This window comes from Pelophylax lessonae (genome assembly GCF_965119305.1).
Source record: "Pelophylax lessonae genome assembly, chromosome: 7".
Classification (NCBI taxonomy): domain Eukaryota; kingdom Metazoa; phylum Chordata; class Amphibia; order Anura; family Ranidae; genus Pelophylax; species Pelophylax lessonae.
Genome location: NC_138774.1, coordinates 229,102,250 through 229,116,136, shown reverse-complemented (window position 1 = coordinate 229,116,136; position 13,887 = coordinate 229,102,250). Strand labels below are relative to the sequence as shown.

The window sequence follows — 13,887 nt, the reverse complement described above, 5'->3', positions numbered from 1 at the left end:
CAGGAAGCGGTAGTTCCCGTTCCATGAGCAGAACGTTTTCAGGGGTTCTATTCGAACCTATTCACAATACCCAGAAAGGAGGGCAAGGTGTGTCCAATTCTGGACTTAAGAGCACTCAATCATTTTGTCCGGGTACAAGTATTCAAGATGGAGTCCATCTGAACAGATCAGCGTTTTCTTCACTTTTCCCAAAGATCATTCCTAGTTCCCACCAGGAGATTGAACTATTTGGGCCTAACTTTGGAGACATCCTTGGCAAGGGTGTGTCTCCTTACGGAGAAGCTCCGGAAGATTCAGTGAACGATTCGGTGGTCCGTTACAGGATGTTACTGTCCGTCAACTGGCCTTCCCTTCAGACTTGCATGAGGATCCTGGGACTGATGGTGGCCTTCTTAGAGGCAGTACCGTATGCCCAGTCTCATACCCGAATTCTCCAAAAGGAAATTCTTTTCAAATGGAATCGGAATCCCGATTCTCTGGACAATCGGATCCGGTTGAGCGAGCGGACCAGGGAGTCTCTGGTCTGGTGGCTTCGGTCTCCGATGCTCAGCCAGGGGAAGTCATTTCTTCCGATAGAATCCAGGTTACCGATAAATGTATTGGAACTGAGAGCGATCAGACTTTGTCTGATTTACTGGACCGAGCAGCTCCAGGGCAGCCCAGTTCGGATCCAGTCGGACAATGCCACGGCCGTGGCTTAGGTCAATCACCAAGGGGGCACCTAGAGTGTCCTGGTGGCCATCGAAGTGACCAGCATCCTTCGTTGGACGGAACGGTTTGTCCCGGCTCTCTCCGCGGTATTCACCCTGGGGGTGGAAAATCGGCAGGCAGATTATCTCAGCCGTCAGATTCTGGATCAAGGGGTATGGCCTCTTCATCCAGAGGTATTTCACCAGCTGTGCCTTCATTGGGGCACCCCGGAGGTGGATCTGTTGGCAGCTCGGCTCAACAGGAAGGTGCGGAGGATTGTAGCCTGCTCCCGAGATCCTCCAGCGGACGCAGCAGACGCGCTGGTCGCCCCGTGGGGACAGTATCAGCTACTGTATGTCTTCCCTCCTCTCAAGTTGCTGCCGAAACTTCTTCGCAGGATAGAGGTGGAGGGAATTCCAGTTATCCTGGTAGCCCCGGACTGGCCTCGTCGACCCGGGTACGCCGACTTGGCCAGGTTGGTCGCGGACGCTCCTTGGAGACTTCCTCTCAAGGAGGATCTGTGGTCTCAGGGACCGATCTTCCATCCTGCTTTACAATCGCTGGCTTTAATGGCCTGGCTATTGAGACTCAGGTGCTGAAGGACAAAGGATTGTCAACTTCAGTTATTCCTACTTTAATTAAAGCAAGGAAAGCGACTTCCAGAAAAGTCTATCAGGGGGTTGAGCAGAAGCTGGCCTTGAGTACTGTCAAGGGTCAGGTTTCAGCGTTAGCAATTTTCTTTCAGAAACCTTTGGCTACCCATTCCTTGGTGCGGAATTTCATCCAGGGGGTGCGGCACTTGGCTCCACCAGTGTGCGCGCCCTTACTGCCCAGGGATCTTAATTTGGTGTTGTCGGTTCTTCAGAAACCTCCCTTTGAAAATATTAGGGAGATTCCCTTGCTTACGTTATCCCAGAAGGTGGCCTTCTTGGTGGCCATTACTTCTGCACGCAGGGTGTCAGAACTGGCCGCATTATCTTGTCGTTCCCCATATCTGGTGGTCCATAGGGATAAGGTGGTTCTTCGTCCGAATCCATCCTTCCTTCCTAAAGTGGTTTCAGAGTTTCATCTGAATGAAGATATTGTGTTACCTTCCCTGTGTCCTAAGCCCAGTCATCCTCGGGAATTTGCGTTACATTCCTTGGATGTGGTTCGGGCAATCAGGGTATACTTGAAAACTACGGACTCGTTTCGTAAGACAGATTCACTTTTTATGATCACGGATGGCCCCAAAAAGGGGTTGCCTGCATCTGCCGCGACTATCTCCACATGGATCAGACAGACGGTGGTACAGGCTTATTCTATTAAGGGTCGGAATCCTCCGTTCCCTGTTAAGGCGCACTCCACTCGGGCGCTTAGTGCTTCCTGGGCCTTCCGCCATCAGGCGTCAGTGATCCAGGTTTGCAAGGCGGCTACCTGGTCGTCGGTTCATACCTTTACAAAATTTTGTAAAGTTGATGTGATGGCATCGTCGGATGCCTCTTTTGGCCGCAAGGTTCTGCAGGCCGCAATTTGAGGAGACCGTTGGTCTACCTCGAGGGTTTTTTTCTGTTGGGTTTTCAGTTGAGTCTCATCCTTTTGTCTGATGAGCCTTTAAAACTTCTAGTTGGCACCGGTTGGGCCTTCTAGATTGTATTTTGATTTCTGTTATCCCACCCCTCATTTGTGGCACTGCTTTGGGACGTCCCAATTTGATATTAATCAAGAGGACTGCGTCTGTCAATGAGCGACAGAGAAAAATTGATTTTTGTAAAATCTTACCGTAAAATCCTTTTCTCTTAAGCTCATTGACAGACGCAGTACCCGCCCCTCTACTTTTGAGTTGGGTTGGGTTAAATTCTCTGACACTGCTTTGTGACATAACTAACATCCTGTAGCAGAGAGAGAGAGGATATACCCTCTGGGACTGCCCCTAAGGTGTGGCCAGAACGTTTTCCTTCTGCCTAGTGTCCTACTCCTGTAGAGGGCAGTATAACCCAATTTGATATTAATCAAGAGGACTGCGTCTGTCAATGAGCTTAAGAGAAAAGGATTTTACGGTAAGATTTTACAAAAATCCATTTATGTGATGGGGACATTTGACCAATGTAAAGTTGGCGTTGTCCCAATTTGGTTACAAAAGTGGAAATGGACTTTATTCCTGAGGCTGAAACACAACTTTCCCTGGGACTTACAGCTGGCTCTGCACTCCTGTAGAGGAAAACTGTTCAAGTAAAGGGTGTGAGTCTTATTCTGTTTGAACGTATCCAAGGATTTCTGGCGAGCAATGATAGACCGTGCTTTGAAAAGAACACGTCAATTTTCTTTTTTTTTGGGGGGGGAGGGTAAAACAGCTGTTTGAAACAGCTCAGCAGTCACCTTTGTCTTAGCTATGGCAACGGGGGACACAGGAAATATTAAGAGGGGGCCCAGCGGATGCTGTTGGAAGGAATCTGAAAGACAGAGCTGCCTCTGAATACAAGAGGCTGAAGATGTCAGAACTGCTTGGAAGATTTAAAACAGAACGCGTGTGCCGGCCCCCCGGACGCTCCTTTGTGCCCCTGCTCCCCAGAATAAGGGAAGGCAATGTATTCCTTCTATGTACAACTCCATAGAACTAGTATAAAATATGTGAGGCTGTTATGTTCCATGTGGTGCTAATGCAGATGTCATTTACACCCCCCTCCCCTTTCCATGTTATAATGCAAAGAATGCAAGGGACGTAAAAATAAAAGATAACGCAATAATGAAAAGTGGACCTCCAAGAGTAGCCTCTGCTTGGCATCTTCCCACACGTCAAAGAGGCCGTCCACCTCCCTCACGGCATAGTCGGGGCTGGTGTGAATGGCGGCCAGAGCAAAATCTTTCGCCTCTGAGGAGAAAAAAAAAGAAAAGACAACAATTAGTGTTACTCAGAACTGCTGGAAACCCACATTTTCCGATTTATAAAAAAAAGAAAGAATCATCAGCGCCACCTAGTGGCCATAATGTGGAATATTTACTGATGGAGGTACTTTAGGAAAATACTGCTCTATGGCCACTATATGGAGCTGAGGATCATATGAATGAAACATATTAGAAACATTAAGGAGGGGATTTGCAATGGTTCGGTGTGCTGAGGCTTTATTTTTTGTATTAAGTGACCTGTAAATGACTTATAGAACAGAGTTATTTTAAGGCTGAACCCCGGGAACAAAAAATGTAATTTAAGTACTGTATATTCCTCTATAGCCACAAAGGATTTAATTGCACTTTGTGTGCACCAAATTCCTTTGCAAACCTGGATATTACCTTGTGAAGTAGCAGTGACATCATCACTGTGTTGTACATAGCCTGTGCAGAGACCAGAGCTGTGGGAGGAGCCAAGAAGCTGCACCCACTTACAGGCTACCTGCAGAAAATTATATCTGGCCTTACAGAGAAGTTGCTTACCTTTTCCCCTGGCTTCCGCCTACAATGCCTAGGCAAGGGTGTCGTCATCCTCCTATCGAGATCTGGAAAATGTAGTTTTCTGACGCTAGCTTTAGATGTGCATCTAAGCCCGCTGCTCCTCTGAAAAGTGATCTGCATTCGGATAGCTTTTCAGAGGTGATTGACAGGTGAGTAAAAGGTGATTTGACACCTCCTCTCCACCTGTTTTAACTAGGGATAGACCAATTATCGGCAAGGCCGATATATCGGCAGCCAATATGCACTTTCCCCGATATATCGGTATCGGCCCTGCAACTGGCCGATATTGCCAATATTTTTGTGACGTCATTCTGCCTTCTTAGGCCGCCTCCCTCGCCTTGGACAGCCTCGTCTGGAGTCGGGACTAGTCTCGCGGGAGTGTATCACAGCCATACACCCACCCACAGCAGCCCGGTGCCAGCCAACCACCCATATCCACAGGCCCTGTACCAGTCAGCCACAGGCACTGTACCAGTGAGCCAGCCAGCCACAGGCCCTGTACCAGCCAGACACAGGCACTGTACCAGCCAGACACCCACAGGCCCTGTACCAGCCAGCCAGCCACCCACAGGCCCTGTACCAGCCAGCCACCCACAGGCCCTGTACCAGCCAGCCACCCACAGGCCCTGTACCAGCCAGCCAGCCAGCCACAGGCACTGTACCAGCCAGCCACAGGCACTGTACCAGCCAGCCAGCCACAGGCCCTGTACCAGCCAGCCAGCCACAGGCACTGTACCAGCCAGCCACCCACAGGCCCTGTACCAGCTAGCTAACCACCCACAGGCCCTGTACCTGCCAGCCACAGGCACTGTACCAGTCAGCCAGCCACCCACAGCCCCTGTGCCAGCCACCCACCCACCACAGGGTGTCAGACAGACAGCCACCCACAGCCCCTGTGCCAGCCAGCCACCCACCACAGGGTGCCAGCCATCCACCACAGGGTGCCAGACAGACAGCCACCCACCACAGGGTGCCAGACAGCCAGCTATCCACCACAGGGTGCCAGCCAGCCAGACATTAAGCATTAAACAAAAATTAACATGTTCAGTACCAGATTTGTGTCATAAATTTTCTTTATTTTTCAAAATTTTAAATGTACAAAATATCGGCCCATATCGGCCGATACCGATACGTTGTGATCAAAATATCGGTATCGGCCCTGAAAAAACCATATCGGTCTATCCCTAGTTTTAACCTCCTCACCGCCATTTTTGCCAAACAAATGTGATGCAATTGCATGGATTGCACATGGTTGCGAGGCTTTGCTTGAATGGGTCGCAATCAGCAGGTTTGCTGCCCGCTGATTGCAACAAGTGGGTGAGAAGCATTTCAACAGTGGCATGTGCAGGGGGGTTGAGGGTGTGCTAAAAAAACTGCTCAACCAGGCAACAAGATGCTCCCAGCACTCTGGCATTCCCCACAATCTCATTAACCTCTTGAAGACCAGGCTTTTTTCCTACACTTTTTTATTTACAAGTAAAACATCTGTATTTTTTGCTAGAAAAATTACTTAGAACCCCTGAACATATTTTTTTAGCAGAGACCCTAGCCTAGGGAATAAAATGGCGATCCTTGCAATTTTTTATGTCACACAGTATTTCCGCAGCAGTTTTACAAACAAAAAAATACACTTTTATGAATTTTATTGCAAAAAAAAAAAACACAATATATAACCCAATTTTTTGGTAAAATTGTGCGCGCTCATGAAATGGCGACAAACTACGATACTTAACCACTTAACCACTCACCCCCTTCCTGCCCAGGCCAATTTTCAGCTTTTAGCGCTGTTACATTTTGAATGACAATTGCGCGGTCATGCAACACTGTACCTAAACCAAATTTATGTCATTTTCCCCCCACTTTGCTAAACAAATAAAAAAAAAAGACCGAAAAGTTTGAAAAAAAAAAAGTTTTTTTGTTTATGCTATACAATTTTGTAAATAAATAAGTTTTTTCCTGCACTAATGAGCACTGATGAGGCTGCACTGACAGGCACTGATGAGGAGGCACTGATGGGGTGGCACTGATATGCGGCACTGATAGGCGGAACTGATGGGCACTGATATGTGGCACTGATAGGTAGCACTGATATGCAGCATTGGTGGGCACTGATGGGCGGCACTGCTGGGCACTGATAGGCGGCACTGCTTTGCACTGATAGGCGGCACTGCTGGGCACTGATGGGCACTGATAGGCAGCACTGATGGGCACTAATGGGCACTGATAGGGGGCACTGATAGGTGGCACTGATTGGCACTGACGGGTGGCACTGATGGGCACTAATGGGCATTGATAGGTGGCACTGGTGGGCAATAATGGGCACTGGTGGGCGGCACTGATAGGTGGCAATGATGGGCACTGGTGGGCAGCACTGATGGGGAGGGCACTGGCGGGCAGCACTGATGGGGAGGGCACTGGGGGGCTCCCTGAGCCCTGATTGCCATCCCTGGTGGCCATAGTGGGCATCCCTGGGGTCATGGGTGGGCATCCCTGGGGTCATGGGTGGGCATCCCTGGTGGTTCTAGTGCCCCCCCCCCCCCCAGGGTCTGCACTGGTAATCAATGATCTGATTACCAGTGCAGACCCCCCCCCCTTGTCATGGGAGCCGCAAATCGGCGCTCCTTTACTCGTGCCTGTCAGGCATGTACTGAGGAAAGCCGATCAACGGCTCTTCCTGTGTACTATGTGACCAGCCGTGATTGGACACGGCTGGTCACATGGTAAAGAGCCTACGTCAGTAAGCTCTTTACCGAGATCGGAGATGCAGGGAGTCAGACTGACACGGCGCATCACCGATCGCCGCTCTGCGCGCCCCCCAGGGGCGCGCGGAGCGCATTATCCTGCCGCCGTCATATGATGTCCGGTCAGGATAATACAACCACATCCCTGCCGTCAATCGCCTATAGGGCGGGCGAGAAGTGGTTAAAAATTTCCATAGGTGACTTTTTAAAAATTATTACAGGTTACCAGTCTAGAGTTACAGAGGAGATCTAGCACTAAAATTATTGCTCTCGCTATAATGTTCACAGCGATACCTCACATGTGTGGTGCGAACACTATTTACATTTGCGTGAACAACTTAAGTATGCGTTTGCTTCAGTGTGCGAGCACGGAGGGATAGGGGCGCTTTACTTTTTTTTTTTTTTTTTAATAATACCTTTTTATTCCTATTTCAATGAATGTAAACATCCCTTGTAATAGAAATAAGCATGACAGGTCCTCTTTACCTCTTTATGGAGTACTGGAATCTATAAGACCCCATACCTCTCTTCTACCTTTGAAAGCAAAATATCAATAAGAAAAAACATTGATCTGATGCTAAAAGATAGTTTAAATCCCACCCTAGACTGGAAGTGGCATCATGATGTTGCTCGGTCCTCTAGAGGTGATCAGAGACGATCTTGTCTCCCTTCAACCCTATGTTCAGCCGCACGAACCATCAAATCTTTTCCACGGGCTCTCCGGTAACAACGGTAAGCCCAAGAGACACCTGCGGGGTGACCCCTCCCGCTGCTTCTAAAAGCACTCCAGCAGCTAATCAGCTGCTCGGATCGCTTTTAATAAAAAGAGAATAGCTGGCTGAAAAAAATAAAAAAAAACATGGTTCAGCCAGAGCCCGATAAACCACTGCAAATCCACAACGTATATATACGTATTGCAATCTTTTGATGATGACGTCACCTTCTGCACTCTGGAAGTCGGAGAGGAAGCGTGTGTAATATCTTTTGTCCCCCTACAGGTGTTTTTTACAACTTTTTTTTCCAGAGTATTTCAGCAAGGGGGAGGCAAAGGTAAGCAGCAGACCTTGCATGTAGTGTCAAGTCCACTTCAAAGAGAATCAGTCACTAAATGTGCATTTAACTTGAATGAGCTGCCCTATGCATGACATGCAGAGACCCTTAAGAATCGCATGAACGGAGTCTAGGACTGGAGGTGTAGATTGTTACAAGGGATATTGAAATGCAATTTATAATCTACAGGAAAAAAGCTAACATTGTATCTTTTTTTTAGGTGAAAAGGTGAAGCGTCTTCTCGAAAAAACATCCATTGTAATAGAGTTGCAGATTGCTCTAATTTCACTCTAATTTTCTCCCATCGCGAGCCGCGATTGCTCTTTAATCCCAGATTTATATAATCCCATTTAATGCATCTTGAGAAGAACAAAAGAAGGATTAAGTGGCCAGTTTTAGAGTCAGAGAGCTTTTTTTATACCTAATAGGAACCGTTAATAGACTAAGACTTCACCGACTTTAACGGAAGGGAATCATTTCCTATTGTTTGCAGGAGTGTGAGATTTTTATAAATGCAAAATAATAATAAAATAATAGATGAGCAGACATTGTTATCACCCCCGCCTTACTCCCACTTCTATAATGGTGTGAATGTTCTTTGCCATTATGCTGTCATCATCATGCATGTACCATGCAGTGATTTAGCAGTGGTGTTCTACAGGCTAACGTCATACCGATGTTTGCTTAGGTTACAGCCCCACCTTGTGGAAATTTCTAATATGACAATGGACATGATTCTGTTGGGTTGCAAGCGGAACATCTATGGGAGATTTAAACCAGCCATACACATTTAGCATCTCATTGCATCTCAGTCACTGCTTTGCCAGCAATTTTCCACCAGTCTCCTTTGATAAAAGTGGATCAAAAAATCAGCTTTTATCAAGCCAGGTAGTGCTAACAATGTTGGCCAATCCAGCAGAAATCGATCACAATTTTACCTGTGTATGGCCACAATTACTCAACTATGGCAGTTCGATATGTTGACCATTGTAGGCCTAGATTGTAATAAAACAGCACATTCAGGTACCGAATAATCCATTATTTATTATGATGATGAGATGATTGATGAATGACTTTTAGTTTTGGATAGAACAGGGAAGGGGTTAGAACCTCTGTTAAAGCTGAACTAGAGTCAGGTGTGAAAAATTCACCCTCAGGGCCACCCCCAATCTTTCCTTAAGCTGATTACATTTTCATTTGGTCTAGTGCAAGGGTCTCCAAATGTTTTAAACAAAGGGCTAGTTTACTGTTCTTCAGCCTTTGAGGGGGGCGCACAGTGGCCAGTGTCAATAGAAAATGTCCCAGCATCAATGAGAGTAAACAAGGCCCCATCCAGTGTCACATCACTGGTGGCAGTGGGCAGAATAGTGTAGGGTTGCCAACTATCTAGGATTCACCCGGACAGTCCGGGTTTTGAACCATGTGTCCGGGTTTCAGTCCCCCTGAAACCCGGACACATTATTAAGACATGAGTGTAACTCGGAACAGGGCCTGACAGGAGGGTGAGGGAACACTATGCGTGCTGCATTACTATTCTCTTTAGAGCGCCCAACGGTGTCCCAGGTCTGTTATCCTACAGTGTATACTAAAAGAAAAAAAAAATGAACTGTGTGCCACTAAAGTGTTCGGGGGTTGGCTTGAAGAAAATGTGGCAACCCTAGAATAGTGCCCCATCATTGTTATCAGTGGAAGGAATTAGGCGCCACTGTTGGAATCAGTGGGAGAAATAGTGCCCCATCTTTGCTATCAGTGATAGGAATAAGGCCCCATCATTGGTATCAGTGGGCAGAATAGTGCCCCATTATTGGTATCAGTGGGAGGAATAGTGTCCCATCATTGGTATCAGTGGGAGGAATAGTGCCCCAACGTTGGTGTCAGTGCAAGAAAAGTGCCCCATCATTGGTGTCAGTGGGTAGAATACTGCCCCATCATTGGTATTAGTGGTAGGAATAGTGCCCCATTATTGGTGTCAGTGGTGCAGAATAGTGCCTCATCACTAGGTATCGCACCATTGGTATCTGTGGAAGGCAGAGTGCCCATCGTTGGTGTCAGTGGAAGGAATAGTGTCCCATCATTGATGTCAGTGGGTAAAATACTGCCCCATTATTTGTATTAGTGGTAGGTATAGTGCCACATAATTGGTGTCAGTGGGCAGAATATTGCCCCATTATTGGTATTAGTGGAAGGAATAGTATCAAACCATTGGTATCTGAGGAAGGCATAGTGCCCCATCGTTGGTATCAGTGGAAGGAATAGTGCCCCATCATTTGTGTCAGTGGGTAGAATACTGCCCCATCATTGGTGTCAGTGGGTAGAATACTACCCCATCATTGGTATTAGTGGTAGGAATAGTGCCCCATCCTTGGTGTCAGTGGGCAAAATAGTGTCCCTTTATTGGTATCAGTGGGAGGATTAGTGCCCCATTTTTGGTGTCAGTGGGCAGAATAGCATCCCATCATTGGTAACAATGGGAGGAATAGTGCACCAAGGGCTGGATGAATCGAGAGCCAGGTGGCCTGAGCCTGGAAGAGCTTTTGCACCTAATGATAGGATGCAGTCACTTTGGGAATGACAATTTTCCACCCTCCTCGTTTGATTTTTCATTCGAAGTTTGTCAAGACTGGGGGTACTGATAGGACCACCCACAGCTTTTTATTTTTGCCTATTTAGCAGAAACTGGCTGAAATTTGGCCAGCTTTAGTTTGCTAAAGCATTGTGTATCAAAAGCAATTTCTATACATATTTTATTCTTTCAGAAAATTCAGTTTTTAATCCTTTTTTTATAACTCGGTACTGCTGATCCTTTGTAGCCTTTTTGCAGGCACCTACTGTCTACAAACACTCACTCCAGCTTTAGCTGCATGTGATTGGTGAGAGTCAGTCTCTGATGCTGACAATGACCTGACATGCTAGTGCAATGAGTATGAATATTATAGTCTCTGCTGGATGCTCATGTGACAGGTGACAACTCAGGAGCATATGTGGTGACAGGAATGGAGCAGTGTCATCCTATAACAGGAAGTGGCAGAACATAGAACATGGAATTTATGGCAGGATCACAGGGGTTATTTTAAAGTGGAACTTTAGTCAGAAAATAAAGTCCTGCTATATCACTTCAGGCTGACCCCTTTTGCAGGTATAGCGGTGTAACATTAAAAATAAGTGTCTATACTGTTTAAAAAATTAGTCATGCACTGTCTCATCCTGCTCTGCGCAGTTGCTCTCTATTTTTTGGCACTGTGCCGAAAATGTAGAGGCAAATTTGCAGACAGACTAAAGATTTACTGCTGCCCAGGAGCTCGGGGCTTCAGCAAAATGGCAGCCTCCAGCAAGAAGAAACAGGAGCAATACTGGAGCCAATTTACAGCTCACGATCATTTTGGTAGCATAAGTATTAATGTGGAATGTATGTTCCTTGCTAAAGAACATTATTTTTTTTTTATCACTTTGTTATGGCTAAAAAATGTAGGTTTGAAATGATTGGGAATTTGTTGGGGGTTTACTTCTATTTCAAACAATCCCAGAGATTTATAAAGATACCTGAGAATATGCGCGGTGTGATCCGCATTATTTTCATGTACCTGTAGTAAGGGATGAAAAACGAGCCACGAAAGGTTCCCGAATGAACACATCTGTGCCACAATTTTCACAGCCATCGTCGTAGTGGAACCATTCTGTTGGCTTCAGTATGTCTGCTCTGCAGAGGGAAAAACAAGACAGAATGAAGCCTAAATCCCCTCCATGACTCGGCATCTGTTCAGAGGCATCTAATAAGGAGATCTACACTGCCTTTCACTTTTAGGCATTGTTGAGATAGATCATTGTTTGCCAAGACATCTGTTACTTTCCCCAAGCTCTCAGGAACCGTCATGTCTGACAGATGTTGTCCAATGTAACTGCATTCGCAGCAAAGTCCTACCTGGATAATTAAGCCACCAATTATTTCAATTTAGGTTACACATCTTACATGTTGTCCATTCAAGTTTTGAAGACAGGTTTAGTACCAGGAGACTGCTTTAGGAAGTATTTTACCACGGCTGCCATTTAAATTTGAAAAGTAAATTGTGAGCGCATTTACGATGGAGTTGGTGTAAGATATCATGTAGAATAATGGTGGCATAAATATCCATATTAACTCTTATTGTACAGTAGGTGAACATCTAAAACCCAAATTTGGATCCGACTTTACTGGTATAGATGGGACAGACAACTCCGTAGTTATACAAAGTTTATTAAAATTAGCCATGATAAGTCACACATTGACATCTCCCCATATGGACAACTATGTAGCAATGATATGTTGATTTGACTGATTTGTTACTGATTGTTGTCATACTTTGTATTGCTTTTGTGTGCATTTATTTCAGTCAGACTACTCACTACTATATCCAGGAGCACGGGGTCCTGAGAATGTAATTAAGCAAAACCCATCAGCCTCTGTTCTCCTGATTAATCATGTTGGGGTTTACAACTATTTAAATAGTACATATATGTAAAATCGATCCCCCTACTCACAGGGGATCCTCAAGTATTTGTTTTTTATTTTAAAGATGTGATTTTAATTGCAATAAACGTTGTATAAAGTTTTATATCTACTGAGTTGTCTGTCCCATGTGCGCCAGTAAAGTTGGGGCTTTAGATATTATGATATATATAGATGTGGTACATTTTTAAGCAGCCAAATCAGTGGTATCTCTGCATTATAGTATCCTATAAACCAGTAATTTTCAACCAGGGTTTCTTGGAACCCTAGGGTTCCTTCAGAGGTTACTAGGGGTTCCTTGAGCTGTGGTTGATTGACCTCCATAGTTTTAGAGTCAATGTTACTTGGCGGAACCAGCTGCGTGAAAACAAAGATCTTTTTAGCTGTTTGTATAGGTTGCATTCTCACCACCACTGAATAGCTGGCCGGAGACGGTTTGAATCTCAATCAGTTTGGCAGGAACCGGCCGAGATTCAAACCATGTGTGGGCAGGCTGAATGTACCCAAATTGATCGATTGATTTTACATGTAGGTATTGCTAGCGGCTATTATAGACGCTATCAGTAACCACTGTGCTCTGGTGGGGACTGTGTTGATGGGGGAATCAAGCAATTTTCTTTTCTGCAACTACTAACCACCAATGTAAGGGACATTTTGCCCACTGACTTACAATGAATTGGTTTTAGCAGGGGTTCCTCGAGACCTGACAATTATTTCAAGGGTTGCTCTGGAATCAATTTCCAGTTAATTTGGTTTCCTCAAAGTAAAGCAATGCAAGGGGCTTTCAGTCCCTAAAAAAATGTAAATTTCACCATAAAACCCATATATATAAGATATATCATCTTTCTACACCTAGCTATACATGGCTTAAATTTAATTTGTTTCCTACTGAGTTGGGTGAAATGCGAGCCATGGGTGGCCCTGTAAACACAACCAGGCTCCACAAACGTCAACTGAAAACTCCACAGAGCCAGCTGGAAAAATGTCGGCCTCACAGTGATGGCATCCAATCAGGAATGCCCTGGCCCACAGCTCTTTTGAGTAAATAGAGAGCGTAGAACACCTAAGATCATCTCTACAGCAGAGAATAGTCAGGGCACTAACCTAGCTGTGCTACTGCCAAAATATCAACCCCAATAGCTTCATGACCATTACCGCTGACAGGCAACAACCATCTAAAATCTATAGTTAGTAAATAACACAACTCCAGTTCACTTCAAAAGGTCAGCCAAGTCCATACCTGTACACATATACATATTTCTCCCTGTAACTGCTGCGTCCCAGATGATCGGAGATCAATAAGTTGTAGTTAAGACCAGTGGCCCTGCCATGAAATAAAAAACAAACTGGTGTTAGAAAGTATTTTCAGACTAGCTGTACATTTATCGAATTTACCTCTAATGTTGGTCAAGAAACACTAAAGCCAGAAAGTCAGCTGAATTTATCTTGAAGACCAATTATAGCCAAAATTTTATTGGAAAGGGTTAGAATCTT

The 13,887-nt window shown here is 45.6% G+C and overlaps 2 protein-coding genes across 4 annotated transcripts in view; one reads left to right on the top strand and one right to left on the bottom strand.

Moving 5' to 3' along the window:
* HAUS7 (HAUS augmin like complex subunit 7) overlaps positions 1–13,887 on the top strand; it is a gene marked incomplete at its 5' end in the record, with an annotated part of 217,766 nt that overhangs the window by 37,890 nt on the left and 165,989 nt on the right. The window lies entirely within an intron of this gene.
* Positions 1–13,887, bottom strand: part of LOC309559661 (deoxyribonuclease-1-like) — a 160,041-nt gene that overhangs the window by 53,981 nt on the left and 92,173 nt on the right. For all 3 annotated transcript variants that reach the window (XM_082263031.1, XM_082263030.1, XM_082263032.1), the window contains exons 4-6: positions 13,634–13,717; positions 11,492–11,607; positions 3,429–3,541 (exon numbers count right to left, since the gene is read on the bottom strand). In XM_082263031.1, the coding sequence (XP_082119157.1) occupies positions 3,429–3,541; positions 11,492–11,607; positions 13,634–13,717 (313 nt within the window). The remainder of the gene's footprint in view (positions 1–3,428; positions 3,542–11,491; positions 11,608–13,633; positions 13,718–13,887) is intronic.